General features: G+C 47.2%; 1 protein-coding gene across 2 annotated transcripts in view; it reads left to right on the plus strand.

Annotated features, from left to right (window-relative positions):
* The window catches only part of CAPZB (capping actin protein of muscle Z-line subunit beta), a 68,986-nt gene that overhangs the window by 17,425 nt on the left and 24,091 nt on the right, over positions 1–27,470 (plus strand). For both annotated transcript variants that reach the window (XM_054085873.1, XM_054085872.1), the window contains exons 2-4: positions 1,263–1,352; positions 14,328–14,449; positions 22,002–22,115. In XM_054085873.1, coding sequence (XP_053941848.1) covers positions 1,263–1,352; positions 14,328–14,449; positions 22,002–22,115 — 326 coding nt within the window. The remainder of the gene's footprint in view (positions 1–1,262; positions 1,353–14,327; positions 14,450–22,001; positions 22,116–27,470) is intronic.

Consider the following 27,470-nt stretch of genomic DNA (forward strand, 5'->3'; position numbering starts at 1 on the left):
AGTCTCCCCAGACTGAGCTGTCTGACTTGCTGGCTGTTAAATGTTTCTCTTTTGATAGTGAACAGATATACCTTTGAGAAGTAACTTTCTTGCTGTCTGTTGTAATAGTTGCTGTCTGTGTAGCAGAGCTCACTCCTTTCCTCATGTCTTGGGCAAACTTCACTGCAGGAAGCTCTGCTTCCTGTTTCTCCCTGACCTGGGCGCTTTTTCTTGAATCTTGTGATACTTGAACTGCTTTAGTTTTGAAGCCTTTCTGAACTAAAACTTTTGGAGCTGGACAGAACACAGGAGGGAGAAATGAAAGTGAAGCTGGTTGTGTATGGATGACTGGAAATGGCAAAGGGTGAGGAAGGGGAAGCAGCAGGGGATGCAGCCTGTTGGTGCCTCGCCTGCCCTGTGACCTGGTCAGAGTCGCTTGGGCAGTGTTTGACTCCTGCTGGGTTTGCAGAAAAGTGTCTGTTTGCATCTGCTGGTGAGAAGGAGAGCTAAAGACTCCTGGTTCTGCACCTCAGATGCCTCTGGCCATGTCTGCTGTGCATTTTCTGATTCTGAGGTGAAGTTTCAGAGGGTTTGTGTCAGAGCTGGCTGTTTTACCAGCTGCAGTCCGCGCTTTGGAGCGCATTGCTGGGATTCCTTAAAATAACTGAAGGCCCTGATCTCTTGGCTTCAGGTAGCTTGATATGGTGTTTTGTAACAGGAAGGAAATAATGGATCATACTTTCTTTGCGTGCTTCCTTGTATGTCTTTGATAAAGCCAAAGCAGGGAGAGAGCTCTCTGTTGAACAGTTGTCCTGAATACTAGTTATCTCGAGCTGAATGGCATGATATAAATGAGGAAGTGTTAAAACTGCTTTAGGAGGAGGAACTTGCAGTTCCCTAACCCAGACTGTTTTGAGATGTCATGGAAAAGCAACATGTTAAATGTTTGCACAGGCATTGGAAGCAGTTTTTGGTGAGGTAAAGGCTGGATTGTTCTCGATCAACAGCACGGTGTTAAGTTGGTGTCGCATGGCACCCAGTAAAGCTGTCCTCTGAAATCCATAGCCTAGAACACTTTTTGCAATACTGAGTCAATAATTCACAATCAAATGGTGCTGAACTTGACTGAAGTCTGTCTGTAAATACAAAACACACTGCTGCTCAGAACCAGGAGCTGCATCTCTTGTATCAGGGGAGTCGGAAAGTGCTGCAGTTTGGGTTGTGTGCAAAAGTGATGTATTACCTGTATATTTTGTGACAGAGGGATATTCTTCTATCTGCAGAGTGACCAGCAGCTGGATTGTGCCTTGGATTTGATGAGGCGTCTGCCTCCGCAGCAGATAGAGAAGAATCTCAGTGACCTCATTGACCTGGTGAGTACTGGATGCTGTAACCGAGTCATGGCTGAGTCCATGACGAAGAGCTGGTATGTAAGCAGTTTCTGAAGCACCTCAGAGATGAAGTGGTTTGTGTCTCTCCTTGTCTTTGGGCAAGGTGGGAAGAACACAGCGACTGGCCAAACAATGTCAGGAATCTGCGTGCTTATTTTGGGCAAGCCAACAGGTAGGATTGTGTGCATAGGCACGCTATCCATGGAGGGTCATTAGCAGCTTGCTTGGTGAAGTCATTATGGGTTTGGAGGCTGCAATTTGGAGCACTTTATCTAAGGCTCATGCCTGCTCCTTATACATGTGTGGTGTCTCCTGATGAGCTCTTGGATCATCTGCAACTGGACACAGGGCTTGTGTGGTGGCACGTGCTTCAAGGATGTTACAGAGGCAGAATACATTGGAATACTGGGGACTGAGTAGTACCTGGATCTATTTATAATGTACCCTGTGGTTCAGTGATGATCCAAAAAAAATACCTAGCCAGCCATTTTGTTCCCAATATCTGCTTTCTGCTTGCCTGGAAACAATTTGTTTTTGTCTATAAACTGTTATTGAAGAAAAACTTAAGAAGGATGCGTACGCTCATTACTGGTTACTTTTCTATGAAAAAATTTATCCCAGAAAGGGTCATCAGGCACTGGAACAGGCTGCCCAGGGAAGTGGTTGAGTCACTGTCCCCGGAGATATTTAAAAGACGGATAGACGAGGTACTCAAGGACATGGTTTAGTGACAGATAGGAATGGTTGGATTCGATGATCTAAGAGGTCTTTTCCAACATAGTTATTCTATGATAGGGTTTAGTCACACATCCTGAGGTGCACAACTGGGCTGTGACAGGCTTGGCTGGTGTTGGCCACCCTGGAGACAGTGTGGAGCCCAGCTGCCTCTGGGTTAATTTAACCTATCACTGAAATACGGAGTTATTTTATACAGAACCTACTGCGTGGGCAGCTGGGAAGCTTTTCTGTTGTCCAAATTAAATATATTGCTTACTTAGAATCATAGAATCACTTGGTTGGGAAAGGCCTTAAGGTCATAGAGTCCAACTGTGCCTGTCTACTACTAAACCATAACCCTGGGCACCTCGTTTTGCCCGTCTTTTAAATCTCTTGGGAATGGTGACTCTACCACCTCCCTGGACAGCCTCTGCCACTGCCTGAGAACCCTTTTGGTGAAGAAACTTTCCTGATATCCAATCTAAACCTCCTCTGGCACAACCTAAAGCCACTCCTTCTCATCTTATCTGTCACTTGGTAGGAGAGCCCACTCCCACACCTCGCTACAACCTCCTTACTTCTCACCTAAGCTTCTAAATTTTTGTAGATTGAGGACATTGGGGTTGGAACAGGGCTGATAGGGCTGTTAGACCTTCCAGTTGTGCCTTTCCTCTTACCTTTAGTAAGAAGTACATCCCTTTTCCATAGCAGGGCTGAATTTCATACATGATCCTATGAAACCTTGTCTCAGAGAGCCTAAGAATCTGATGGTTCTGCACATTTGAACCAGTACCTCTTAAATGAATTGTTTAAATTGTGTCTGTGCTGTTTGTCACCTCTGTGTGCAGGAGAGCAGCTGCTGATCAGGTAGAAGTTCAGGTGAGGAGATCTGTTCATAAGCGATGTTGAAGCTGTGTTAGCAAACTTGGGGAGAGACCTGTGGTCAAAACACTGTGGCTGACTTGAAATTTACCAAACTCTGTTTAAATGCTGCTTTTAGTTCCATAAGCCCAGGTAAGAAAACTCCCTGGGTCAGGAAAGAAATTATTCCCTGCAGGAAGGAATTATTTTTCTCTTGAAAGCATTTAGTAATTGGCTACATCTGTGCTGCCAAATCTCTTGGCAACTGAATGCGTCATTTTTGTGGCTGTGGATGGAGGTAGGACACAATAATGAAATCATTGATATGATCTGGTGTGACACGGTTGGGTTTCTGATGAAGTGTGGAGGCCTGAATGAATATTGGGGGTTCAAGCAGCTCCAAGGACCATTCAGAACAAGGAGTTGTTTGGGTAGTGGTGGTAAGCTTAACTGTGTAATTGGTATGAGGTTCTTTTAATGACTCAGAAAATTGCTGGTTACCTCTAAATGCTTTTGGATGGTGCTCATTAGTGCTCTACATGCTTTCCGTCAGCAACACGATCACTGGGCTTCTTTTCACATCGCCAGTGTAACATGAAACAGAGCAGTGTGAATGGCGCTTGGTGAAGGAGAGGCTGTGACTCCCGCATGAGTCACTGCGGTCCCAACTTTGGGGAGGAGATGAATTAATTTGTTAAATCCAGTAGGGTTTCATAGATTGCTTTGGGTTAGAAGGGAACTTTTCAGGTCATCCAGTCCAACCCTCCTGCAGGAGCAGGGACATCTTTAACCAGATAAGGTTGCTCAGAGCCCCATCCAACCTGACCCTGAATGTTTCCAGGGATGGGATCTCCACCACCTCCCTGGGCAACTCGGGCCAGTGCCTCCCCACACTCACAGGAAAACATTTCTTCCTTATATCCAGTCTAAATCTGCCCTTCTGTAGTTTAAAACCATTACTCCCTGTCCTGTCACAAACAGGCCTTGCTAAAAAGTCTGTCCCTATCTTTCCTGTAGCCCCTTTCAGTACTGGAAGGCTTCTCTAAGGTTTCTCTATTTGTTGGTTGTTGAGATGGCTGTAGACCTCTTCTGCAGCCCGCTCGCAGCCTGATGTCTCCAGACTGAAGACTATGCTGGCCAGATCAGAGCCGTGTATCACTGCCGCCTGTAAGAGGTCCAAAAACATCAGAAGCCAGGGTCAGGCAAATAGTTTCCTGACCTTTTACAGCAAATTTCATCCAAACCTTTGCAGCTGACATCTGTTCTGTTTCCTGTGCCTTTACCAGACAGTAACCTCCTTGAAGGAAAAGGTCAGACTCCAATGCAAGATGAGCATGAGGAGGTTTGTTAAATTTAAGAGGGAGATGCAAAAGATGGCACCCTGACTTCTGCTTCCTCTGTGCTTGGGGTCCTGGCTTCGTTACAGCACTGTGCTGGAGCAGACAGGGAGCAGCAGCCCACAAGGTTTTTAAATTGCAAACATTTTTCATTTTCCATTATTACTTGATGTCTACAGCTCAGCTTTCCATAGTTTTTCCATAGGAGTTGATCTCCAGACTGATGAATGGAGGCACTGTTGTGATGCTTGCTTAAGATCCATTGAAAAGGAGATGAAGATCGTGGAATTGTGGAGTGGTTTGGGTTGGAAGGGACCTCAAACCCCATCCAGTTCCACCCCCTGCCATGGGCAGGGACACCTCCCACTGGATCAGGGGCTCCAAGCCCCATCCAACCTGGCCTTGAACCCCTCCAGGGATGGGGCAGCCACCACTGCTCTGGGCAACCTGGGCCAGGGCCTCCCCACCCTCACAGGAGAACATTTCTCCCTAAAACCTCATCTCAATCTCCCCTCTTTCAGCTGAAAACCATTCCTCCTCAAAATGTCTTTATATGAAAAAAGGTTTCCAAATCTGCCACAGGGAGAATCTGACACTGCCATTCTAGGCTGGTATTCCTGCTGGGGAAGGGTAACCACACTCTGTACCGTCCCTGGAACACCTCTTACTCTCAAAGCCAGGCTCTGCTGCTGCTTTTTAACAGCAGAGCATCCTGGCGTCAGTCTGAACCTGCGGGATGTGTCCAGGACTGGGCATTACTGCCCCCAAGTGTTGGACTGTGAGGGAAGGGGTCCAAACTTGAACATGAAGGAAAAGGCAAAGTGGAAGAGCGTTTTTGGGTCAGTGGCCCTCATCAGACCAGACACTTCTCATTCATTAGCAAAACAGTTTGTGGTTTGCCCTTTTACCATGTCTGTTGTTGCATTTTTCAAACTGCTGAGTCCTCAATTAGAGTTCATTAGTGACCTTGTCAGTTACAGGGCTCCTGAAGTTGTGCCGGAAAGAAGCCGTGCATGGTGCTGGGAACGTGCCTTGGCATGGAATGCTCTGCTTGGGATTCAATTAGATGTTGCTTGTAAATAGACTGCTCGGAGGCTGTCAGAATGTACCAGAGGACTTAAGGTCTCTGCAAATAGTTTAGTGTAGGCACATAGCTTTTTAAAGACAACTAATATAAATGAGTAATTTCCCATGTAGGTCCTGTGGAAGCTGGGGTAATGAAGCCTTGGAGCATCTCCCTGCCAGCCAGGTCAGAACTGTAAAATGGTTTCCAGAAGAGAAATGCAAAAGGGATTGCATTGCTCTGATGTGGAGTTGTTGTGAGGATTTGCTAAGTGATAGCGCTTGTACCAGTAATACAGATTTTCCTTGTGTAGTGTAAATCACTTTTTGCCTCCTTCTGGCCTCAAGTTGTCCAGAAGTTGCTGTTCGGCTGTGCTTCATTGAAGTTGGTTTTGAATCACATCTGATCTCATCCCTTACTGAAAGGAGAACATTAAGGGTATTTTCTGGATGGGAATGTTCCTTGTGTCAGTTAAGAGTGAGATCTTGTTTCAGCTTATGGAAATCAGAGTGGCCTGGAGTGCCAAAGCTGGCAACGCTCACTTGAGTGGCTTAACAGTTCATACTAAAAGACCAGAACCATCCAAGAGAGTTGTCCTGCTTCCTTTCTCATAAGATCAATTGTGCAGTGAGTCTGTCCTTGTGTGCTTTTAGTCATGTTCTTTACAAGAGAAACCCTGAAGAAGCCACCAGCTTCCAGGTGGTGCTGGACCTCTGCCCAAGGTGCCTTGCAGGACATGCAGTGGGGTAGGTGAGTGTGAGCAGCATCACAGCTGCCAGAGTGGATCCTTTGTGTTTTTTTTGCAAGATGGGTTCCCTGAGCTGTCTTAGAGGGATGCAGCTCTGGGAAGGTGGGAGTTGTATTTGTTGTGCTCATGGGCCTCATGCAGTAAGTAAGGGGTCTGTGCCAGGATTGTCTTAGAATCATGGAACAGTTTGGGTTGAGAGGGACCTTAAAGCCTATCCAGTCCAAACCCCTTGGCATGGGCAGGGACATCTCCCACTGGATCAGGTTTCTCCCAGCCCCATCCAACCTGGCCTTGGATACCTCCAGGAATGGGGCAGCCACCACTTCTCTTGATGGCTTTCACTCGAGTGTGGCACTTGATGTGCTCTTCATCTTGGTAGAAGTTAGGCAGGTTCCCTTTGCAAGTAGGAATTTCCTGCTGAGTGTTTGATTTGGATGCTTGCTGGTGTGTATATAATATAAATTAGATGAAAAATCCATCCAACTCAGAAAAATCAGATGGCTGGCATGAAGCAGGGATGGAGAACCAGCCTTGCAAAATTGGCTCACAAAACGAACAGGCCAGCTTGCCAGGAGAGTGGGCTTTGCTCACAGCCCCAGCTTTCCTTCTCTCTTTTCCCAGTAAGGTTGGTATTCCAATAATACTCTATTTATTCCCCAAAGTGAAGGCTTTCTTGACATACAGAGTCGCGTTCTGCTGCCATGGAAGGATTAAAGCCAAAGTTCTCTACAGGTCTCACCATCAGTAACTTCCCTGGTTTTTTTTTCAAGGCTCTGCCTGCAGTTGGAGACCTGGGAGGGGATCATCTCCGCTTTTATCATAGGAGAATGCGTAAGGATTTTTAACACTATGTGTTACTTTCTAGAAAGAAATGCATCCTGGAGTGATGCATTTAAAAATGTAGAAACTTAGGAATAGTCGACCAATATTAAGGCCCTTGCTTCCCGTGTGCCTCCAGGCAAGCCTTAAATCCGCTTGCGTGCCTTCAGTAACGAGATATGTGGAGCTTGAGGATTTATCCCCAGGAAAACTGCATGGCTTGGGCTGCACAGGCCATAAAGAACATGAGAATGTGACCGGAGGGTTTTGTGTTTGGAGGCCAAGAGCCTGATTAGTGAAAGATAGAATAATTGAATGCAGCTGGGCAGCTGAATATCTAGTGAGGGTGGGAGAGGCTTAAAACAAATCAGATCCAGTGAAAACTTAGAGAGGAAGCAGAATCATATCACCAGCCTGGTGGTCTGAGAGCAGTTTCTGACGGGTTCTTCTGCCTGGGCCTATGGACCTGGAGTAGGCTTTAAGCCCCCAGCAGCTGGCCAGGTTTCCAAGGCCAGGGTTATTGGGCAAAGAAAGGAGCTCTGGCTTTCTGAATGAATTGGTTGCCAAGAACCAGCTTTCCATTTGGTCAGTTATATAAGCAGGAGCTTTTCCAGCTAGAACTGATCACTTCTGGATATTGTGATGACGGTGGGAGATAGCAATTCCTGTATGTAAACTGTTACCGAATCACAGAATGACCCACATTGGGAGGGACCCACAAGGGTCATCGGGTCCAACTCCTGTCCCTGCATAGGACACCCATGAAATTTACACCATGTGTTAATGGGACGCTTGGCTTGGAGCTGGCAACTCCGCTTACTTGAGATTGTAAAAGTGAGTTTCACTTCTGGCTTCATCTTCACTTACTCTTCTTAACCCTATACAGTGCTATTTTTTCTTTCCAGACCCTGCTGCTGTTAGAGATTCTTAAATGTCTGTTTAAATGCCTAAAGGAGTCTACATGGGAGATGGCTTGATAAGCTTGAATCCTAATTAGATGCATCTCCTAAAGATGAGAGGGAAAGGTAGGATGTAGAGTTATCACTGGAGAGCGCGTGCCTCTGCACATCCTTCAGTGTTGCTGGACTTTACACTTCCAGGAGGCTTCCCAGGATATCAGTGCGCTGGGATGGCTTGTGGGACTGGTGACTGGTAACGAGAGATGGGAGCCTTCCCCAGCAGGTCACCGGTCAGTCTTGGCAGCCTGGTTGTCCCTGCCAGAGGGCTAGGGTTTGTTTCTCAGTCAGCTGCAGAATGCTGAGCTCAGCCAAAGCCCTGTGTTACCCCGCAAGTCCCAGGAGCAATGCCAAGGATCTGTTTGTGAATGGGAGTCACCTCTCTTGAGATTTTAAATGTAGTTCATAGAGCTGAGTTGAAAAACTCTGTAATTAATGTAACATTTCTGCTCTGACAGCGCTAACTGAAGCCTGGAGCTGCAATCTTATTAGTGTTTGACTTTTCCCAGAAAAGCTGCGTGGTTTTAATTGGGTTTTTTTGCTAATTCTTGTGGTTCTGGAATTCAGTGCAAATACTTTGAATAAAGTGGAGCTGTTTCCAATATCCATTACATCTGGTCTTGAGCACACAAGTCCATTTAAGTATCATTTAATAAACAAAGCTTGAAGAACGTGTGGTCCTTGGACATCTGATGGATCCAATTAAGGTTTAGCAATGTGTGGATTTGGGGCAGTGACTTCACTGGTGGGTTTAGGCCGAAGATGAGCGGAGCCAGGCTTCCTTCTTGAGCTTCCACAACATCTGTTAGGCCATGTCCCTGTTCAGTGGGAACAGGAAATTCTGAGGTGCTGGAATGACTCAGAAATATTATATTTTATGAGATGCTGGCCTGGAGAGGAGGAACCTGGGCTGGAGGAGGCTTGAGTGCCAGAGTGGTTCTGTTGCCAGAGGGCCAGATAACTTGCCTGGGCTGCTCCTTGCGTTTGAGCAGTTTCCCCGTGGGACGCAGGCAGTGGTTTTGTCCCGTTCTGGAATGATGGTTGTCTTAAAGAAGAAAAATCAAGTCTTAAGAGTTCACATGAAATTAAAATACTAGCTTTCCTGTTTGGCTGTGGCTTTTAATTAAAACCTGCTCTCGTTGTGTACATTCAGATTCCTGCATGCTGTGGACACATAGTCAAAAGACAAATGGATCTGAATGCTGCCTTTGCTCATCTTTTGAAGCTTGCTTCATCTTCCTGCTGATTCTAGAAGGAAAAAATGCTTTACCTTTAATTTTGCTGCATTTCACGTAGTTTTCCAGTGTGTCAGGTTCCTGTGCAGGCCAGTACATGCTGGCCTCTGAATAAACATGGAAAAAGACTGTTTCCAAGCACAGATCCTTACACTAACGATATTGCTGTCTTGGTTGTGAACAGGATTCACTTCAGTCAAGGCTGTAGAAGAAAACAACCTTGATGTACTCGGACTATGAAGCTGAACTATTGACTGTCCTGAGTATGTGAGGTGTGGAATGTGATGCAATTCAGGCAGCGTGATCAAAGCAGGGATGGGGAGTGCACGCAAGACCTGGAGAGTTGAAGCACTGTTCTTGTCTCTTCTAAACTTTTTTAGGTGCTTGCTTAGTTGTATTTAAAAAAAATAATTCAGAAACAGTTGTTTAGTTGATAATGAGTTCCTTTCACCCCAAAGTGAGCCAAGAAGGAATGATTGTGAGGTGAATTACTCCAAAAAGTGTACTGTTTTGACTTTGGCACAAGTGATTATTTGTCTTGATAGTAGAACAGTTGACTTAGTTAAAACACTGTCCACGTACCTGGCTTGCTCTGATGGCGAGTACAGTTACACAAGACAACAGAACCCTTGCTTGACGTGCAGGAGAGCATGCTCAGCTCACTTCCATTCCGTTTTCTTCCCTCTGGGCTACATTCATTGTGTATGTCCTTGAAGAAAAGATCTCACAGACACAGTGCCTGGTGCGTGATTTGTGCTCTTGAATGCTGCTGCTGTTGTGTTCCAGGTGGGCCCACTGAGCCGGGACCCCTTGTGATGTACCTTTTTTTCTGTTGTAATTACGATGCAGGTGGTCTCCCTCCATGCCTACGAACACCCACCATTCTGGTGACTGAGGGGTTGTTGTTGGAAGCATGGGTGCATTAGGGTCCAGAGTACGCTGTGGCTGCATGAAGTTAATGATGGCCTTTAGCTAAAGGTGAAGGTTAGAATTGGATTCTACATCTGATCTTCCACTTAGAGTGGGAAAAACTTGTCATAATAAAGATGGGAGCCTAGTCTTTGCATATAAATCAATCATCATAGCTTTGATACGTTCATTGCAGTGACACTTGTTTATAGCACAGGGATGAATTGAATGAAGTTGCTGCTTTGGCATTTCAGAATTTGTGCTGGAGAGGGGGTTATTAGAGGATCCTGGAATGGTTTGGGTTGGAAGGGACCTCAAAGCCCATCCAGTTCCACCCCCAGCCATGAGCAGGGACAACTCACCCACTGGATCAGGGTGCACAAAGCCCCATCCAACCTGGCCTTGAAGACTTCCAGAGATGGGGCAGCCACCACTGCCCTGGGCAACCTGGGCCAGGGCCTCATTACCCTCGTAGCAAAACATTTCTTCCTAAGATTTCATCTCAGTCGCCCCTCTTTCATCTCAAAACCCTTCCCCTTCATCCTGTCCCTGCACTACTTGATCCAGAGCCCCTCCCCAGCTTTCCTGGAGCCCCTTTCAGTACTGGAAGCTGCTCTAAGGTCTCCCTGGAGCCTTCTCTTCACCAGGCTTACATTTTTTGATTTAAGCCACAGTTCCCTGTATGATGACTCTTCCAGACATGCACTTTGGCACCTGAGTGTATTTTGGCTTTTCAGTTAGCGTAGAACAGGCTGATAAGAAAAGTTAACAAATGCAAATCTGCTGTTTCCGACTGAAAACTTGGGATGGATTTGGTTTCGAAGCAGATTTGCCTTTGAGATCATAGAATCACCAGGTTGGAAAGGACCCACTGGATCATCAAGTCCAACCATTCCTAACACTCCCTTAAACCATGTCCCTAAGCACTACATCCACCTGTTCCTTAAACACCTCCAGGGAAGGCGACTCGACCCCCTCCCTGGGCAGCTGTTCCAGTGCCCGATGACTCTTTCCGTGAAGAATTTTTTTCTGATATCCAGCCTGAACCTCCCCTGGTGGAGCTTCAGGCCATTCCCTCTTGTCCTGTCCTCAGTCCCTTGGGAGAAGAGCCCAGCTCCCTCCTCTCCACAACCTCTTTTCAGGTAGTTGTAGAGAGTAATAAGGTCTCCCCTCAGCCTCCTCTTCTCCAGGCTAAACACCCCCAGCTCTCTCAGCCGCTCCTCGTAAGACTTGTCCTCCGGCCCCCTCACCAGCTCTGTTGCTCTTCTCTGGACACGCTCCAGAGCCTCAACATCCTTCTTGTGGTGAGGGGCCCAGAACTGAACACAGTACTCAAGGTGCGGTCTCACCAGGGCTGAGTACAGAGGGAGAATAACTTCCCTGGACCTGCTGGTGACCCCATTTCTGATCCAAGCCAAGATGCCATTGGCCTTCTTGGCCACCTGGGCACACTGCTGGCTCATGTTCAGTCGCTGTCAACCATTACCCCCAGGTCCTTCTCCTCTGTACAGCTGTCCAGTCACTCTTCCCCCAGTCTGTAGCGCTGCATAGGGTTGTTGTGCCCCAAGTGCAGGACCCGGCATTTGGCCTTGTTAAACCTCATCCCATTGGTCTCGGCCCAGCGGTCCAGCCTGTTCAGATCCCTTTGCAGAGCCTCCCTACCCTCCAGCAGATCCACACTTCCTCTCAGCTTAGTGTCATCTGCAAACTTGCTGAGGGTGCACTCAATGCCTTCATCCAGGTCATTGATAAAGACATTGAACGGAGCTGGACCCAGTACTGAGCCCTGAAGAATCAGAAGATTTGGTTGTTTTCTTGCTGAGGATAAACTGAATTCTGCACAAGTCTGTACAGAAAAGTGATGCAGATGCTTTGAGAAGGTTCAGGACTTGACATGGGGGATTGTTCAGAGCATTTCTGCAGGAGAACAGACTGTTGTGATTTGGGAGTTTGAATGTATATTTGAGTTTGAAGCCTTGTGCAGCGAGACCTTTGGTGCTCCCTTCCCACACGTGTAGCACAGGGCTTTTCCCAAAGAGATGAAATGGAGAGTCTGGGAACAGCACCACTTCTCTCTGAATTGTGTTTCTGTCCTTATTACTCATTGTGAGTGTACATCAGAGTGAGGAGTCTGTTCCTCAGTGCTTATCTCCGCTGATGGGCAGCTGGCCAAAGAGCAGCCAAGCAGGAGGGATGTATTGATCTACTCCCTGAGGAGCAGCTTGGAGCACAGCTCGTGAGGATGAGGTGCTTTGTGTCTTCTTGTGTGCATAGCTGGAATTGAAGTAGGCATCTCAAGTTGCTCTCCACTTGAAGAGTCAACCTAGAATTAATGGCTAATAGAGAAGTGAGGGAGGAGATAAAGTGGAACCAGATGGGCTCATGGGCATGGATGCATTATTGCTCTTAACTCATGCCAGGACGCTGCTGATCTGTATCATCTCTGGGGACCATTGGGGTTGTCTGTTTGCAGAGGAAGTAAAGATTCTCTCAAAAGCTGCTTTGCTTCTTGTCCCCTTATATTTACTCAGTGAGTGTGGAATGGTTTGAGGTTGCTTCAGCCAGGTCTCCAAGTATCAAATGATGGACTATGAGAAGTATCCAGCTTTATGCAAACACTGCCCTGCTCTTTGATCTGGGCTCTCCAGTTGTCCCTCAGGTCCACATCACAGTGCGCAGAGACCAAAGCAAAAGACATCAAATAAACATTTCAGCTTTTTTGGTGTTGTCGGTAACTTTACCAGCCATTTCTTGGTTTCCCTTCTGTTTTTTGTATGCTTGTGGGGTGACTCCGTGGGTTTAGGTGTTGCGCCTCTTGCAGCCACATCTTATTTTGTCCTTTCGCTGTTCTGGGTTATTTGCTCTTTTGTGGTCATGTTGTTTTAAATTCATTCCTGCTTACTTTGACTTAACATCCCCTGTATGTCATTGCCTAGTACTAGGGTTGAGGAATGTTTTCATTTCAGACAGTTTGACCTCTTACATCACATCTAGTGCGTTAAAACAGCTTGTGCTTGTTCTTTCAGGAGCTGTCGCACACTTGATTTGTTTTTTCTCCTCTAGGCTTCTTTCTTTTGAAATCTCACCAACCAGTTCACTGAAGCAAACGGCTCGAAGACAGGAAAGCAGATGTCTATATTTTCCTTATTCATTTTCATTTCTTATGGGTTGTGAATTCATCACGTCATGATTGATTTTAGCCTGGATTGCCTTTTCTCTTCCAGCTCTCAGTCAGGTTTTCATCTCTCTGATGTAACAGAAACTTCACAGTGGTTATTTATTGTGTGTTCTGTATTAGCATGTTGTCATCAATACATTAAAGAGCTTCCCAGTTGTCCTATATCCTGTTCCATTCCCAGCTTTCTTTTGGAGAAGGGCATTTTACTTTAGTCCCTCTCCCTCAGGGAAACAGGACACACATTGCTTAGTAGTAGCTCCAGGAATTTGTTGATTGTCCTTCAGATGGTTTGGGGCATGCTGCTGCACGTGCCCTCAAGTATCTACCAGGAGATGGAGCTCCTGGAGGAAGCTGCTGTCATGGCCAAAGCCTGCAGTATGGGAATATGCATATGGAAAAGGATATGGATAATGAGGCTGCTGTCAGCCCCAGAACAAGAGGCCACGGGATGGAATTTGCTTGATCTGCTTGTGCTTCCATCCACTCTAGTTTCAGGCTGCAAAATGTCACCTCATCTCTTGGCAGAGAGGCTTTAATGTTTTGCTACCTTAAAAGCAGATCCTTTAGTCTTTCTTCACGTGAAGTGCAGGGAGACAGCTGGGATTATGAATCCATTAAAAGCTACCTGTGTAGGAGATGTATTCGATTTCATACGCGCATGCACACAGACTCATGCATATTTTTATTAGCCAACATGGTAATATTTGGCTGCCTGCCTGGAAACTGTTCTAAACTTTACCTGGAGTGGGAGCTTGTGAAAAATGCGCTCCAGCATACAGATGGTGTGTTCTTTTAGCAGCTCCCTCCTTTCCATTCCATTATAAATATTTACCTTTATGCACCAGTCCTTGACAATCACTTTGCTGGCTGTCTTTGGCAAAAAGCTACCATCGAGAACATATGTATTTAAGTGTGCTGGACCACACTTGTGGTTAGGTAATTAAAGCTGAAATTATTGGAGGTGAGAACATAGCACTGGGTTGGAACTGAAGTGCAGCTTTTTTAAAGGATTTCTGGGTTTGGAGCAGATGTAGACTGTTAATAACAAAGTCCTTTTGGAGAGTTGCCAGCCTCTTCTAACATCAACGTGTTACTCTCTCTTCCCTTCCTGTTTTTGTTTCTCCGAACCACCAGGTCCCAAGCCTCTGTGAAGATCTCCTCTCCTCCGTTGATCAGCCATTGAAGATTGCGCGGGATAAGGTGGTAGGAAAAGACTATCTATTGTGTGACTACAACAGAGATGGAGACTCCTACAGGTGAGTTTGTGTCCAAACCAAGGAACTGGCTCGGCTGCTTTGTACATGAGAGCTACGGACAAGTGTGTACAAGCATTGCAATCTCTCTTCCCTCTTATTCTTAGCCAAAAATATAAGTGTACTGATACTAAGCTCTTCTCGGTCATGACACCGGGACTGTTTCAACTCTTCTTTCCTTAAGACCTTGACTGTGGAAGTTGTTCTTGGAATTTCCGTAATGCAAAAGGGCATAAATATCTTCAGTCCTGCTGTCTGTCTCTGGAATGAGATGGGTTTTATCCTCGTTACCACAATGTTTCTGCATGTTTTCTTCATTGTGCTTCGTAGTTGTTCGTTCAAGCCTGAAATGCAATGTGGTTATCATGTTAAAGGGGTAACTAATGCATTTCTTTTAGGTTTTTCTCTAGTGTAGTTATATCTTAGGGCATTAAAATCAGTCGGATGTCTAGAAGAAATGGCTGTGATGGCCTTGGTGTGGAATTAAACCATCTGTTTTTGCGGGGTTGTAAAATCTCTGGAATGGGGAACAACAGAAAAGAGATGCTGCAGGCAGTCAGTTCAAACAGAATCTTCTCTGCTGCTATAAAAAAGGCTGGACTTGCATCTGGGAAAGGCTCCTTCACTCCTGTTTTGCAGGGGGTTGAGTCAGGTCAAGGGAGGGTTTTCTCCCCCTCTGCTCCACTTTTGTGAGACTCTGCCTGGAATCCTGTGTCCAGTTCAGGAATCCCCACCATAGGAAGGATGTGGAACTATTGGAGAGAGTCCAGAGAAGGCCATGGAGATGATCCAAGGGCTGGAGCACCTCCTGTATGAGGCCGGGCTGAGAGAGTTGGGATTGTTCAGCCTGGAGAAGTCTCTGGGGAGACCTTAGAGCAGCTTCCAGTACTGAGAGGGGCTCCGGGAAAGCTGGGGAGGGGCTCTGGATCAGGGAGTGCAGGGACAGGATGAGGGGTAAGGCTTTTAAGCTGAAAGAGGGGAAATTGAGATGAGATCTTGGGGAGAAATGTTTTGCTTTGAGGTGCAGAGGCCCTGGAACAGGATGCCCAGAGCAGTGGTGGCTGCCCCATCCCTGGAGGGGTTGAAGGCCAGGTTGGATGGGGCTTGGAGCCCCTGATCCAGTGGGAGGTGTCTCTGCCCGTGGCAGGAGGGTGGAACTGGATGGGCTTTGAAGTCCCTTCCAACCCAAACCATTCCGTGTTTCTATGAATGCACTGTAGAAATCTTGGCCTAAACTTTTAACATAGAAAACTTCTCAACCAACTCAGCTGATTTCTGAGTACTGTAGGCAAAAGAGTGAAAATATTAGAACAACATAAGCTGTTTGTAGTTATAATAGAATGAATTTTGAAGTAGAAAGCGCTGTAGTACTGAAATGATACAAAAAGTGCTCGGTATTTCACTCCTGCTGAAGGCAGTTTGTTTTTCAATGTGTTTATACTATAATTTGCCGTTAGGATAATTACAGTTGAGCCATTCTGCCCCCTTTCTTTGCATTGCCTGACTTTTCTTAATAGCTGTACTGACAGTGGTACAGTTCGGACTATTTAATTAAGACCTACAGAGTCCAGGTACCTTTTTGAATACCGCATCACCTCGCTTTGATTCTCTTAAGGAGGGCTGCTGGGCTGTGAAGTAATGACTGCCTTCCATCTTATTTTGGGACTAAACTGCTCAGCTCTTCTCCTGCTTCTTCTGTCGATTGGGTCCCTTCCAACCCAAACCATTCTATAATTCTATGATTAGGAGGTTACATCTCTGGCTTACTGGCAGCTCCAGCCTCCCCGCTTGTGGTTTGGTGCTAACAATTGGAACCGGTCCACAGTAGAATCAAGTTCTGCTGTGTTCAGATTTGTAGTAGGGTACAAGAATTTGATTGCAAAGTGGAATTGCAGAAAATATTTAGTATTTGTTCTTCCCTGGCTCAGTCATCATCACAGCAGCAGGTGGACAGGGAAAGGGTTCTTGAGTAAATTGCTTCAGTCGTGGTGAGGTGCAGGAAAGGTACTTGTCTAAACTGAAAGCCTCTCAGTCTGTAGGGGATTTACACAGTGATCACACTGAGATTCATTTTGTTGTGGGAACAAGAGGAGAAGACTGTGTATGGACGCAGAGTTGGACAGTGCCTCTGGGTTGTAGCTGAGTGTCACCTCAGTGAGGTTTTAAACTATAACTGCCTTTTAAAAGCATTTGCACATGAAGCTGTGTGTCTGAGTTGATCAGAGCTACGTTAGCAGCTATAGGCTTTTAATCAGATCTAAATCAGTAGCTAGAATAGAGCATTATAACTTCTGCCCTCCAGAAGATCTGCTCACGCAGCGGCATCCTCTGGCAGATGCAGGAGAAGGGATTATATCCTGTATTTCTTGTGGCTTTCTCCAGACATGCTTTTCACTGAAGTTTGATGTTTCTTGCCATCCCCTTGCATCTTCTTTAGGCTGTTGACACGTGCATCTCCCAGCAGAGGCACAGGGAGCTGGAAGAGGTGCCTGCTCACCGGCATTGTGACATGCTGCAGGAATTAATAACGCTTGCTCCTCCACCCCTCTGTGTTTAATTAGTGTGCGTGGCAACCCTTTTGTTAGGATTGGTTTCATGCTTGCCTCTGAAATCTGCCCCATCTCTTCCTTTCTGAGAAGATATTTCAATAGCTACAAGGAAGCAGGAGGGTTTTTGTGTTATAAATCACTTTAATAAGTTCATGACTTAAGTAATGGGGTTTCAGGAAAGCGATTTCATTTGTTCATAAGAATAGGCATAACATGTTAATTGCTGGCATTAGAGAATGCTTTTCCTTAAGGCTTTAGATTCAGGCACTCTGGATTGAAGTGATTCTTCCTGCTGGAATTGATTGGTCTCAGCTCTGATTCGTGAAATCAATTCTTCCCTTCAGCACAAAGACGAAGTGCCTCTGTTAATCCCTTTCTGTGCCTCTGTTCCGACAGTATTGTTCATACCTCGTAAAATCAGAAGTTGTTACAGGGAAGCAGTTCTTACACTAATTTAATCAATTGGGGCAAAACCTGGGAGGAGTTTTCTCTGCTTTTTAAAACTTTTGATATTTCCTTAAAGATTTTTCAGACCCACATGCTCTGTTAGAGGTCCCAAGAATTACCATTCCCTGCCTGCAGTATGCTGCGTCCCCAGATACAGTGCTTCAAATGAAATGCCAGTTTTCTTGGAGATGTTGCTAACTGCATTTCTAATCCAAGTATTTAAAAGGATTCTGTGGAAAACTGAGCCCCGTGCTACTCCTGCAGGAAAGGTAGAGCCAGGTAGTCAGGCTTTGCACCGGGAATCAAGTTTTATAGGTTTTTTTTGACTGGCTTTGCAGTTTGCTTGAGAATTAGCTTTGAAAAAGATCTGCTGTTTGGCCATTTGGGTGATAAGTCCAGTCCTGTGGGGTAGCACACAGGGAAATGAATATCCCAGTGCTCAGCCGATGACTGGTAACTCCTTCTTCACCCTGAGATTCAGTTTTCTCCATGCCAAATGTGGGTCAGACCAGGACGCAGAGTTTCGAAGTTATAGAATCATGGAATGGTTTGGATCAGAAGTTACCTCGAAGCCCATCCAGTTCCAACCCCTGCCATGGGCAGGGACACCTCCCACTGGATCAGGTTGCTCCAAGCCCCATCCAACCTGGCCTGGAAGACCTCCAGGGATGGGGCAGCCACCACTGCTCTGGGCATCCTGGGCCAGGGCCTTCCCGCCCATCATGAAGAATTTCTTCCTAATATCCAATCTAAATCTTCCCTCTTCCAATTTAAAGCCATTCCACCTCATCCTATCACTCCAGGTCCTTGTAAAAAATCCCTCCTCAGCTTTCCTGTAGCCTCCTTCAGGTTGTAGAAGGCCACTGTCTCTCTTGGTTTATCATAAACAGATAATTTTCAGTCTCCAAGTTATTGCCCTGCTGCTACGGGAGCAGCCTCTGGGCACGCAGTCTCGCAGGTGCTTCTGCAAGTGCTCCAGTAGCATCGACTGGGGGAAGAGTGGATGGAAAGCTGCACGGAGGAGAAGGACCTGGGGGTGCTGGTTGACAGCCAACTGAACATGAGCCAGCAGTGTGCCCAGGTGGCCAAGAAGGCCAATGGCATCTTGGCTTGGATCAGAAACGGTGTGACCAGCAGGTCCAGGGAGGTGATTCTCCCTCTGTACTCGGCCCTGGTGAGACCGCACCTTGAGTACTGTGTTCAGTTCTGGGCCCCTCACCACAAGAAGGATGTTGAGGCTCTGGAGCGTGTCCAGAGAAGAGCAACGAAGCTGGTGAGGGGCTGGAGCACAAGTCTTACGAGGAGCGGCTGAGAGAGCTGGAGGTGTTTAGCCTGGAGAAGAGGAGGCTGAGGGGAGACCTTATTGCTCTCTACAACTACCTGAAAAGAGGTTGTGGAGAGGAGGGAGCTGGGCTCTTCTCCCAAGTGACTGAGGACAGGACAAGGGGGAATGGCCTGAAGCTCCGCCAGGGGAGGTTCAGGCTGGATATCAGAAAAAAATTCTTCACGGAAAGAATCATCGGGCACTGGAACAGCTGCCCAGGGAGGGGGTGGAGTCACCTTCCCTGGAGGTGTTTAAAGAATGGGTTGATGAAGTGCTGAGGGACATGGTTTAAGGGAGTGTTAGGAATGGTTGGACTTGATGATCCAGTGGGTCCTTTCCAACCTGGTGATTCTATGATTCTATGAAGGTTTGTGGAGGATATCAAACACTGCAGAATCCACAGTGTGAGGGCAGAGCTTTTAGGTTTTTATACATGAGACTTAAGGTCTGTACATTTCCACTCTACTGAGTATGTTTGATCACTCTATTAAATGGAATCCTTATGGGGAATTTGATGCAAACAGCACTGAAACCTGTTAGCTGAAACAAAAACCATTCTGTTTAGGGAAATTAGAGGTCTGACTTTTGAAACTGAAGTACTTGTCTGACTGTCTTTCTTCAAATGATCCCCATTTATATTTTACATGTGTTGTGAGTACTCTTCCACAAGAAAAAAAACCCACAGGGTTGAGTTATGAGAGAATTTTAGAAGAAGTTGCTGCTGGCTCTGGCTGTAATGGGATGAAAATGCTGCAGTCTGCTGGCTGGAAGAGTCTGTGTTGCTGGGTTTCCCTGAAATACCATTCCTGCAAAAGAATCTAATTGACAGTTAAAGTATATTGACTGTGGCTTCTGCATGGATTCTCCGCTCACGCATTCCCTCCTATGTGATGGAGAAGCACAGAAAACAATAGGAGTTTTTTTTGAATCTGCCTTTTAAAATGCGGTAGAGAAAGAAAAAGTCAGCGCATCCTAATGAGTGGTGTGTGAGCCCTGGCTTTGCTGTTGCACACCTCGTGGGAGTGAGATGAGGGCTCTCTGCCTGCGCTTTGGTGCTGTTTGGTTTGTGCATGCTGCCTGGTGGGTGTGAGTGTGCAGTCTGGGAATCCCACAGGCAGCACTGGCTGGGGCTTTTGTGCAAATCCCTTCTGGATTTCAGAGAGTCATTAGGCGAAGGAGCTCTGCTGAAGCTGTCGGTGATTCCCCAAAACAACTGGGGTTTAAGCAGTTGATGTAAAACAAGAACCCCCACCAGAAAAACATTGCTTTGGGAGGATGGGGCTGAGTGATCTAGCTTTTCATAGAACCACAAAGTGGTTTGGGTTGGAAGGGACCTCAAAGCTCCAGTTTCACCCCCTGTCATGGGCAGGGAAACCTCCCGCTGGATCCGGTTGCTCCCAGCCCAGTCCAACCTGGCCTTGAACCCCTCCAGGGATGGGGCAGCCACCACTGCTCTGGGCAACCTGGGCCAGGGCCTCCCCACCCTCACAGGAAAATATTTCTCCCCAAGATCTCATCTCAATCTCCCCTCTTCCAGCTCAAAACTGTTTCCCCTCCTCCCCCCCCATCCTCTCCCTGCACTCTCTGATTCAGAGCCCCTCCCCAGCTTTCCTGGAGCCCCTTTCAGCGGTGGAAGCTGCTCTAAGGTCTCCCCACAGCCTTCTCTTCTCCAGGCTGCACAAGCCCATTCTGGGCTTCTCTGGACAACCTGTTCCTGTTCCCTGATGTCTCACCTTTTGAGTCAGATGTGGGGAGCCGGGGAGGAGCAAAGGGTGGTAAGAGCACAGAGCCAGGTGCAGCAGAGCCTGTTCATTGTGCTTTGCTTTACACAGATGGCAACGCTTGATGCTTTTCTGAGCAATGAATAACAAATGGCTCCTGAGGAGAAAGCCCTCGCGTATGGACTGCATTAAGACTTGGTGTTCTTAGGCTGGAATATTGTGAAAAGTGAGCAGACAGAGGTACCTCTACCCAGGTACCTCTTTAAACAAGCAGTGCTGTATGGGTCTGGTTATTCACAGGGGAAATGAAAAGGAGAATGCAGTCTTACAGACTGGGAGTTATAAAAGTCTGGAGCAGATGGGCAAAGGGTTCCATTAATCTTTTAATACCAAATCTTTCATTAAGAACACAAAACCTCTTCCACACCTGCAGAAATCGTAGTAAAACCTGCAGCTTTACAAACCCTGTTAAACCCTTCGAGCTGTTCAAATGTTTTCCTAACGTTAGAATAAAAGTGGAATTTATTTCAAAGCATAAGAGTGGAGGAGAATTTGGACCTTGACTGTAGACAGCAATGTTTGGCTGCAGTACTGTCTGATCCCAAATAACTTGTACAATTGATTTGGTTTTGCATGAAAACAATTTTAAATATCTAAGGTGCAACAGCTGAGGCCTCAGTTTTTAATATTTCTGAAGGAACAGAATAAAACCTAGCCATGATGATGTATCTAGGAGGAGCCTGAAGATGAGGAGTGTTCCTTAGGAAACTCTGGGGAGTCATTCCCTCTGTCACTGTCTGAAGTGGCTGCTGAGGGTTTGGATTTTTGGAAGTTCAGCATCTATGGATCAGCCTGGACCCAGTGATCTGTTAGAATCATTGGAGCGGAAAAAGCCCTCTAAGCTTATCCAGTCCAACCATCAGCCCAGGCTCACTGTGCCTGCTAAGCCATGTCCCCAGGTGATATGGCCGCACGCTTTTTGAACCCCTCCAGGGATGCAGACTCCACCACTGTCCTGGGCAGCCTCTGCCAGGGCTTTACCACTGCCAGTAAAGGAACTTTTTCTAATATCCAATCTAAACCTCCCCTGGTGCAACTTGAGTCCATTTCATCTCGTCCCGTCACTTGTTTCACGGGAGCAGAGCCCAGCACCCACCTCACCACAGTCTCTTTTCAGGAGCTGCAGAGAGCGATGAGGCTCCCCTCAGCCTCCTCTTCTCCAGGATAAATAGCCCCAGGGCCCTCAGCAACTTGCAGAACCCCTGTTCTCCAGATCCTCCCCCAGCTCTATTCCCTTCTCCGGATGCTCTCCAAGCCCCTCAAGGTCGTTCTTGGAGTGAGGGCTCCAAAACTGAACACAGGATTCAAGGCGCAGCCTCACCAGTGCTGAGTGCAGGGGGATGATCCCTTCCCTGCTCCTGCTGCCACCCCAGGGCTTATCCAAGCCAGGACTCAAACCTTTTGGAGTTTCCTTTGTTGTCTAACGTTCTCTGTATTTCTTGTCTCTCTGGCAGATCACCGTGGAGTAACAAGTACGATCCTCCCCTGGAAGACGGTGCCATGCCATCTGCTCGCCTGCGCAAGCTGGAGGTGGAAGCCAACAATGCCTTTGACCAGTACAGAGACTTGTATGTCAGTTCTACCCTACAGAGCCCTCTGCTTGCTTTGTTTTCTTCAGGCATGCAATAATGAGTCTAAGTTATGGTCAGTAGCTGCCTCCAAGGGTGGCACACCAGTGCATAGCAGAGGAAGAAGGGTAGGAGCCGCTGAACTGCTGTTGGGAAGCGTGTCCACTGTGATTTCGTGTTACAAAACATGATCAATTATGTCAGCAGATGCTTATGGCAGATGCTGAGGTGCTGTCTTTCCTCCTTCCCCTCCCTTTAAGAGATGAATGATGTCTCTGTCCTGAAATGACCTGTGTTCTCTTTGATCTTGTCTGAATTCAGGCTTAAACCAGCTGCTTTTTCTGACTACATTCTCACAATATCTGTGAGCACAGCAGGAACTTTCCATCTCCCAGTGGAGCGGCCGTTTGCTGGTTTGCTGAAATGCAACAGTTGTGTGGGGAGTAACGAGTGCAAAGGCTGTTCTCGGATGCTTGGTTTAGGCCCTGTCTCCTTGAAGAGGAGTAAAGGAGAAGGGATTAACAGAGGATGTGTGAGATAAGTGTAGATCAGGCAGTGCCTTTGTTAAAGCAGCAATAGGAAGCTGCGCAGGCGATTGTCACTGAATAGTCTTTCTCAAAGGTGGGGCTGTGCTGGGCTTGCATCATGGTCACATCTGAGGACTTGAGATGGGATCAGGTTGAGTTGGCGTCTTTGTAGACTACAGTCTCCTAAGCAGCGATGGCGTGGAAATAGTAATGCTACATCTAAACCACAGATGTGGGTTGCAAAGCAAAATGAAATTAAGCTTTATCCAGGGTTGGATGCTTTCTTATTGGAGAAGCCTACCGACTGTGAAAAGGGGGAACAAAGCTCATTGCTTCTTCGGTGCTCAAAATTGGAGATCAAACCCATCCTTAGCTGTAGTTCATCATTTGACACTGCGCTATTGTAATGCTAACAAAAGCAAGTAACAAGTTACTGTTGTTGCAAGATTCTCTGCTCACTTTAGGCTGTGTCTGAATGTAAAAGCAGACTGGGCAAATGTGCAATCTTCATGCTTTGTTACAAGTATCCAATTTTTACTTAGATTTCTAACTTCTCCTGTGATTAACAGTTGGTTTTGGTGTCTGAGCTTAGTAGAAGGAAGGAATTCTGCCTATGCAGCAGAAAGCTTTGCAGTTACTCCCTGGATGCAGACCAGGACCTACAGGGTTTATGTACACTGAGATGAAAACGAGTAGGTTTTTGGAACCAAGTTGTATTTTAAATCCCTCTCTGATCAGATGCCCATGAAGTCACGATGGGTTACGATAACTTCTTTAGAAAGGTTTGATTTCCCAGAAGGAAGGCACAAAACTGGTGACTCATACTGAGGTGGCTCTGCACTCTGATATCTTGCATGGGAGTAAAAGGCAAGATCCTATCAGTTTCCACTTCTCAGTTTGTCAGCCCAGGTGTTATTTGCCACACGTTGTTAGAGGGGTGCCAGGGGGATTTCTCCCAAACGCTTTGTTCCCGTGTCATCAGCCAGAAGTGACAGGGGCATTATGGCTTGCTGTGCAGTCAGACCAGCATGTCTGTCAGCTCGGGACACTTTGGTGCATGTAATGATCTCAAAATTGTGTCAGAAGTGGAGAGGGGTGGCTGCTGCTCTGCGGAGTGGTGCAAGAATTGGGGCAGTTCGGGAAGAAATTTGCAATATTAGGGAAACTTAATTTGACCGTTGGAAGGGTTCATCGTGCCTGAAATTGGGAACAATTTGTGCCTCACCTACAACAGAGATCTGTATAGAAACCTGCTTTGTTCTCAGCGCTGGTCTCTGCAGCTTCCTTGGGACAATTGGATTTTGTGTTTTGACAGCAGAAGCTTAATTTGTACTTGGATATCGGAGTGGAGGGAATGAGGTGGGGGTAACAAGTGCCAGCTTTTCTCACTGCACTCGCTGCTCTTGCCAACATCCCAGGTTGGGAACAACTGGAACAATTACTGGCATAACAGCTGCTGAGGCCACATGGGAGTCTAAAGTGTGGGGAGGGCTGTAGCGGGAACAAGATGGCAATTGCAGTGATGTAATTTCCATGCTCTGCTGGAGCTGGAAAGCAATCCTGCATACCCACTGCAGAGCCAGGAGTGGGTCTGAGCTGAGTGATGATGTTGATTAAAGGTGTTGCTGGCCTTCTGGTTTGGCAGCCTGCAGCGGTGGGGAAGGAGTGCGCGTTGCATCAGTTCCAGGGCAAAGTTATCGGTACTGTTTCAAGTTCCAGAGCCAGAGACATCTGAGATTTTCCAGCATTGTGAAATATTTCAGGCTCATTTGAAAGCATTGATGTAGTAAGAAGAAAAAAAAAAAGTAGCATGCTGGCAGTCTTCGTTGCTGTGTCTTGTGGAATTATGGCTTCTGTTATATGGGGGGGTTTCCGACAGGTCCACTTTCCAGTAATGGTGTTTGTTTTGTAGGCAGTGTGCAAAAATGTTGACTTGACCTACAGAGAATTCAAAGAATTATGGAATGGTTTGGGCTGGAAGGGACCTCAAAGCCTGTCCGGTTCCATCCCCCTGTCATGGGCAGGGACACCTCCCATTGGATCTGGGGGCTCAAAGCCCCATCCTGCATGGCCTTGAACCCCTCCAGGGATGGGGCAGCCACCACTGCTCTGGGCAACTTGAGCCAGGGCCTCCCCACCCTCACAGCAAAGATTTCTCTCTAAGATCTCATCTCAGTCTCCCCTCTTGCAGCTGAAAACTGTACCCCCTCATCCTATTCCTGCTCTGCCTGATCAAGAACCCCCCCAGCTTTGGAGTTGGCTGTCCAAACCATTTGTAGTTAACAGCGATACATTACAAATCTTTAAATCTCTGTCTTTAAAAATATGAGTTGAAGTGCAGCAGCTTCACACTGTTGGACTTCCACTTTGCATTGCAGCTGAAGAGGATGTGAATAATGCTGACAGAGACAGCTCTGGTTGCACACAACAGGTTTGCATGCAGGAGTCCCTTGAGAGACCGTTCTGTCCTGCTCTCCATGGGGTATGGAGTGTTCTTGAGCTGCACCTCTGACCACAGCTCTGCTGGGTTTATGGCAGAGAGGTGATGGTTAATGCAAGACTACTCTTGGTGTTCATTCACAGAGAACACCGGGCTCCAGTGCAATTGGATTTCCTGGGCTGTAGACGTTTTCTTCATATAATGAGGATTTCTGCTGGGTTTTTCGCAGCAGTGTGTGGCTTTGTGTACTGCCTTGCTAGGTAAACTGCTGGATCTTGTGCTCACCATCAGCCAGCCAGCAGGGACTGCCTGTCTTAGATGTTGTGTGTCTTAATACCATGTGAACACTTGTCTCTGAGATGTTGCTCTGCATGTTGCTTGCTTCCCTCCCCAGCTTTTAAACGTCTTACACTGGTTGTTCCAGTGGGGAGCAGAAGAGCAAGGTGTTTGCTTTGGATAGAAAAATGAGTACTTTTGAGTTACTCCCTCTCAGCCTATGGTCCAAGCTGCCTCTGGATTATCTCCCGGTTTCCCTTTATGCACAGTGGTGATTCATCTCAGGCATCTTCTGAGGCTTCAGGTGGTTTCAGTTTTCCCTTGTGTCAGTCCCGTTTTGCTGCTGATCTGTGCCTTTTCAGCTTGCTGTTCTGCTCAGGTGGGGTAAGGACCCACCTACAGTTCATGAGTCATTGGCATGTTGCTGCTGTTCCCGAGGCGCTGCTGTTCCCAAGGGGCTGCTGTTCTGCTGTTCCCAAGGGGCTGCTCTTCTGCTGGTCCCAAGACGCTGGCGCCTGCCAGCGAGGGGGTTTGAAGGAGGCAGCCTGTGGTGCGTTTGTTAACAGTTTGTGTGAAGAAGTCCATTCAGATTTGTTTGCTGGTGACTGCTTGTCAACTTGAGTGTTGTCCTCAAAAGCTTCTGGGCCGGCACCCTGAACGACTGAGTGTGGAAAGAAGTTTGGAGGAGTCTTGTAGTGCCGTATGGAGTTGGTCATGAAACAGCTGGGTCGGGGCAGTCCTGAGCACAAATCCCGGCCAGACGGAGAATGGATTGAGAGCAGCTGTGAGGAGAAGGACTTGGGGTGCTATAGGATGAGAAGCCCAGTATGAGCCGGCAACATGTGCTAGCAGCCCAGAAACGGTTGGCCATGTCCTAGGCTGTGTCCAGAGCAGTGGGACCAGCCAGGGCCAGGGATTTGCTCCTCTCTCCTGAGACCCCACCTGGAGCCCTGCATCTGGTTCTGGAATCCCTAGCACAGGAAGGACCTGGAGCTGTTGGAGTGAGTCCAGAGGAGGCCATGGAGGTGATCAAGGGCTAGAGCACCTCCTGTGTGAGGACAGGCTGAGAGAGTTGGGGTTGTTCAGGCTGGAGAAGAGAAGGCACCAGGGAGACCTTAGAGCAACTTCCCGTACTGAAAGGAGGTTTATGGGAAGGATAGGGACAGATTTTTTAGCAAGGGCTGTTGTGACAGGATGAGTAGTAACGGTTGTAAAATAAAGGACAGTACGTGTAGCCTGGATACAAGGAAGAAATGTTTTCCTGTGAGGGTGGGGAGGCCCTGGCCCGAGTTGCCCAGAGAAGTGGTGTCTGCCCCATCCCTGGAAATGTTCAAGGCCAGGTTGGATGGGGCTTGGAGCAACCTAATCCAATGGGAGGTGTCCCTACCCGGGTGGTAATGGATGGGCTTTGAAGTCCCTTCTGACCCAAACCATTCCATGATTCTGTGAAAGAATCAGCCTGGAGAAGAGAAGGCTCCAAGGAGATCTTATAGTGACCTTCCAGTACCTGAAAGGGTCTTACAAGAAAGCTGGAGAAGAACTATTCATAAAGGCTTGTTGTGATAGGATGAGGGGGAATAGGTATAAGCTGGAGAGGGGCAGATTTAGGCTAGACATTAGGAGAAATTTCTTCGCCATGAGAGTGGTGAGGCACTGGAACAGGTTGTCAAGGAAAGTTGTGGCTGCCCCATCCCTGGAGGTGTTCAGGGCCAGGTTGGATGGGCCTTGGGCAGCCTGATCCAGTAGGATGTCCCTGCCCATGGCAGGGGAGTTGGAAGTAGATGATCTTTAAGGTCCCTTCAAATGAAAACTATTCTATGATTCTATGAAAGCTGGAGCAGAAAAATTCTGCCAACTCTCCAGCGCCTCCTGACCAGTGCAGAGTTGTTCCCTTTGTCTGTTTAAATGCTCACCACCTTTTATTTCTGGAGGTGTGTTTGTGTCTCTTCCAAGAGGAATTATACAGGGTATTAATCCCCTCGCTGTTACATGTGTTAGATAACTGAGAAATGGGCTTGTTGCTGCTTTTACCAAACCTCATGTCACTTTCGCAAATCCCAACTGTTTGATTTTGATCTCCTGCTGCGAGGTTTAACTCAAGACACCGCCTGC

This window comes from Cuculus canorus, chromosome 21, assembly GCF_017976375.1.
Source record: "Cuculus canorus isolate bCucCan1 chromosome 21, bCucCan1.pri, whole genome shotgun sequence".
Taxonomy (NCBI): domain Eukaryota; kingdom Metazoa; phylum Chordata; class Aves; order Cuculiformes; family Cuculidae; genus Cuculus; species Cuculus canorus.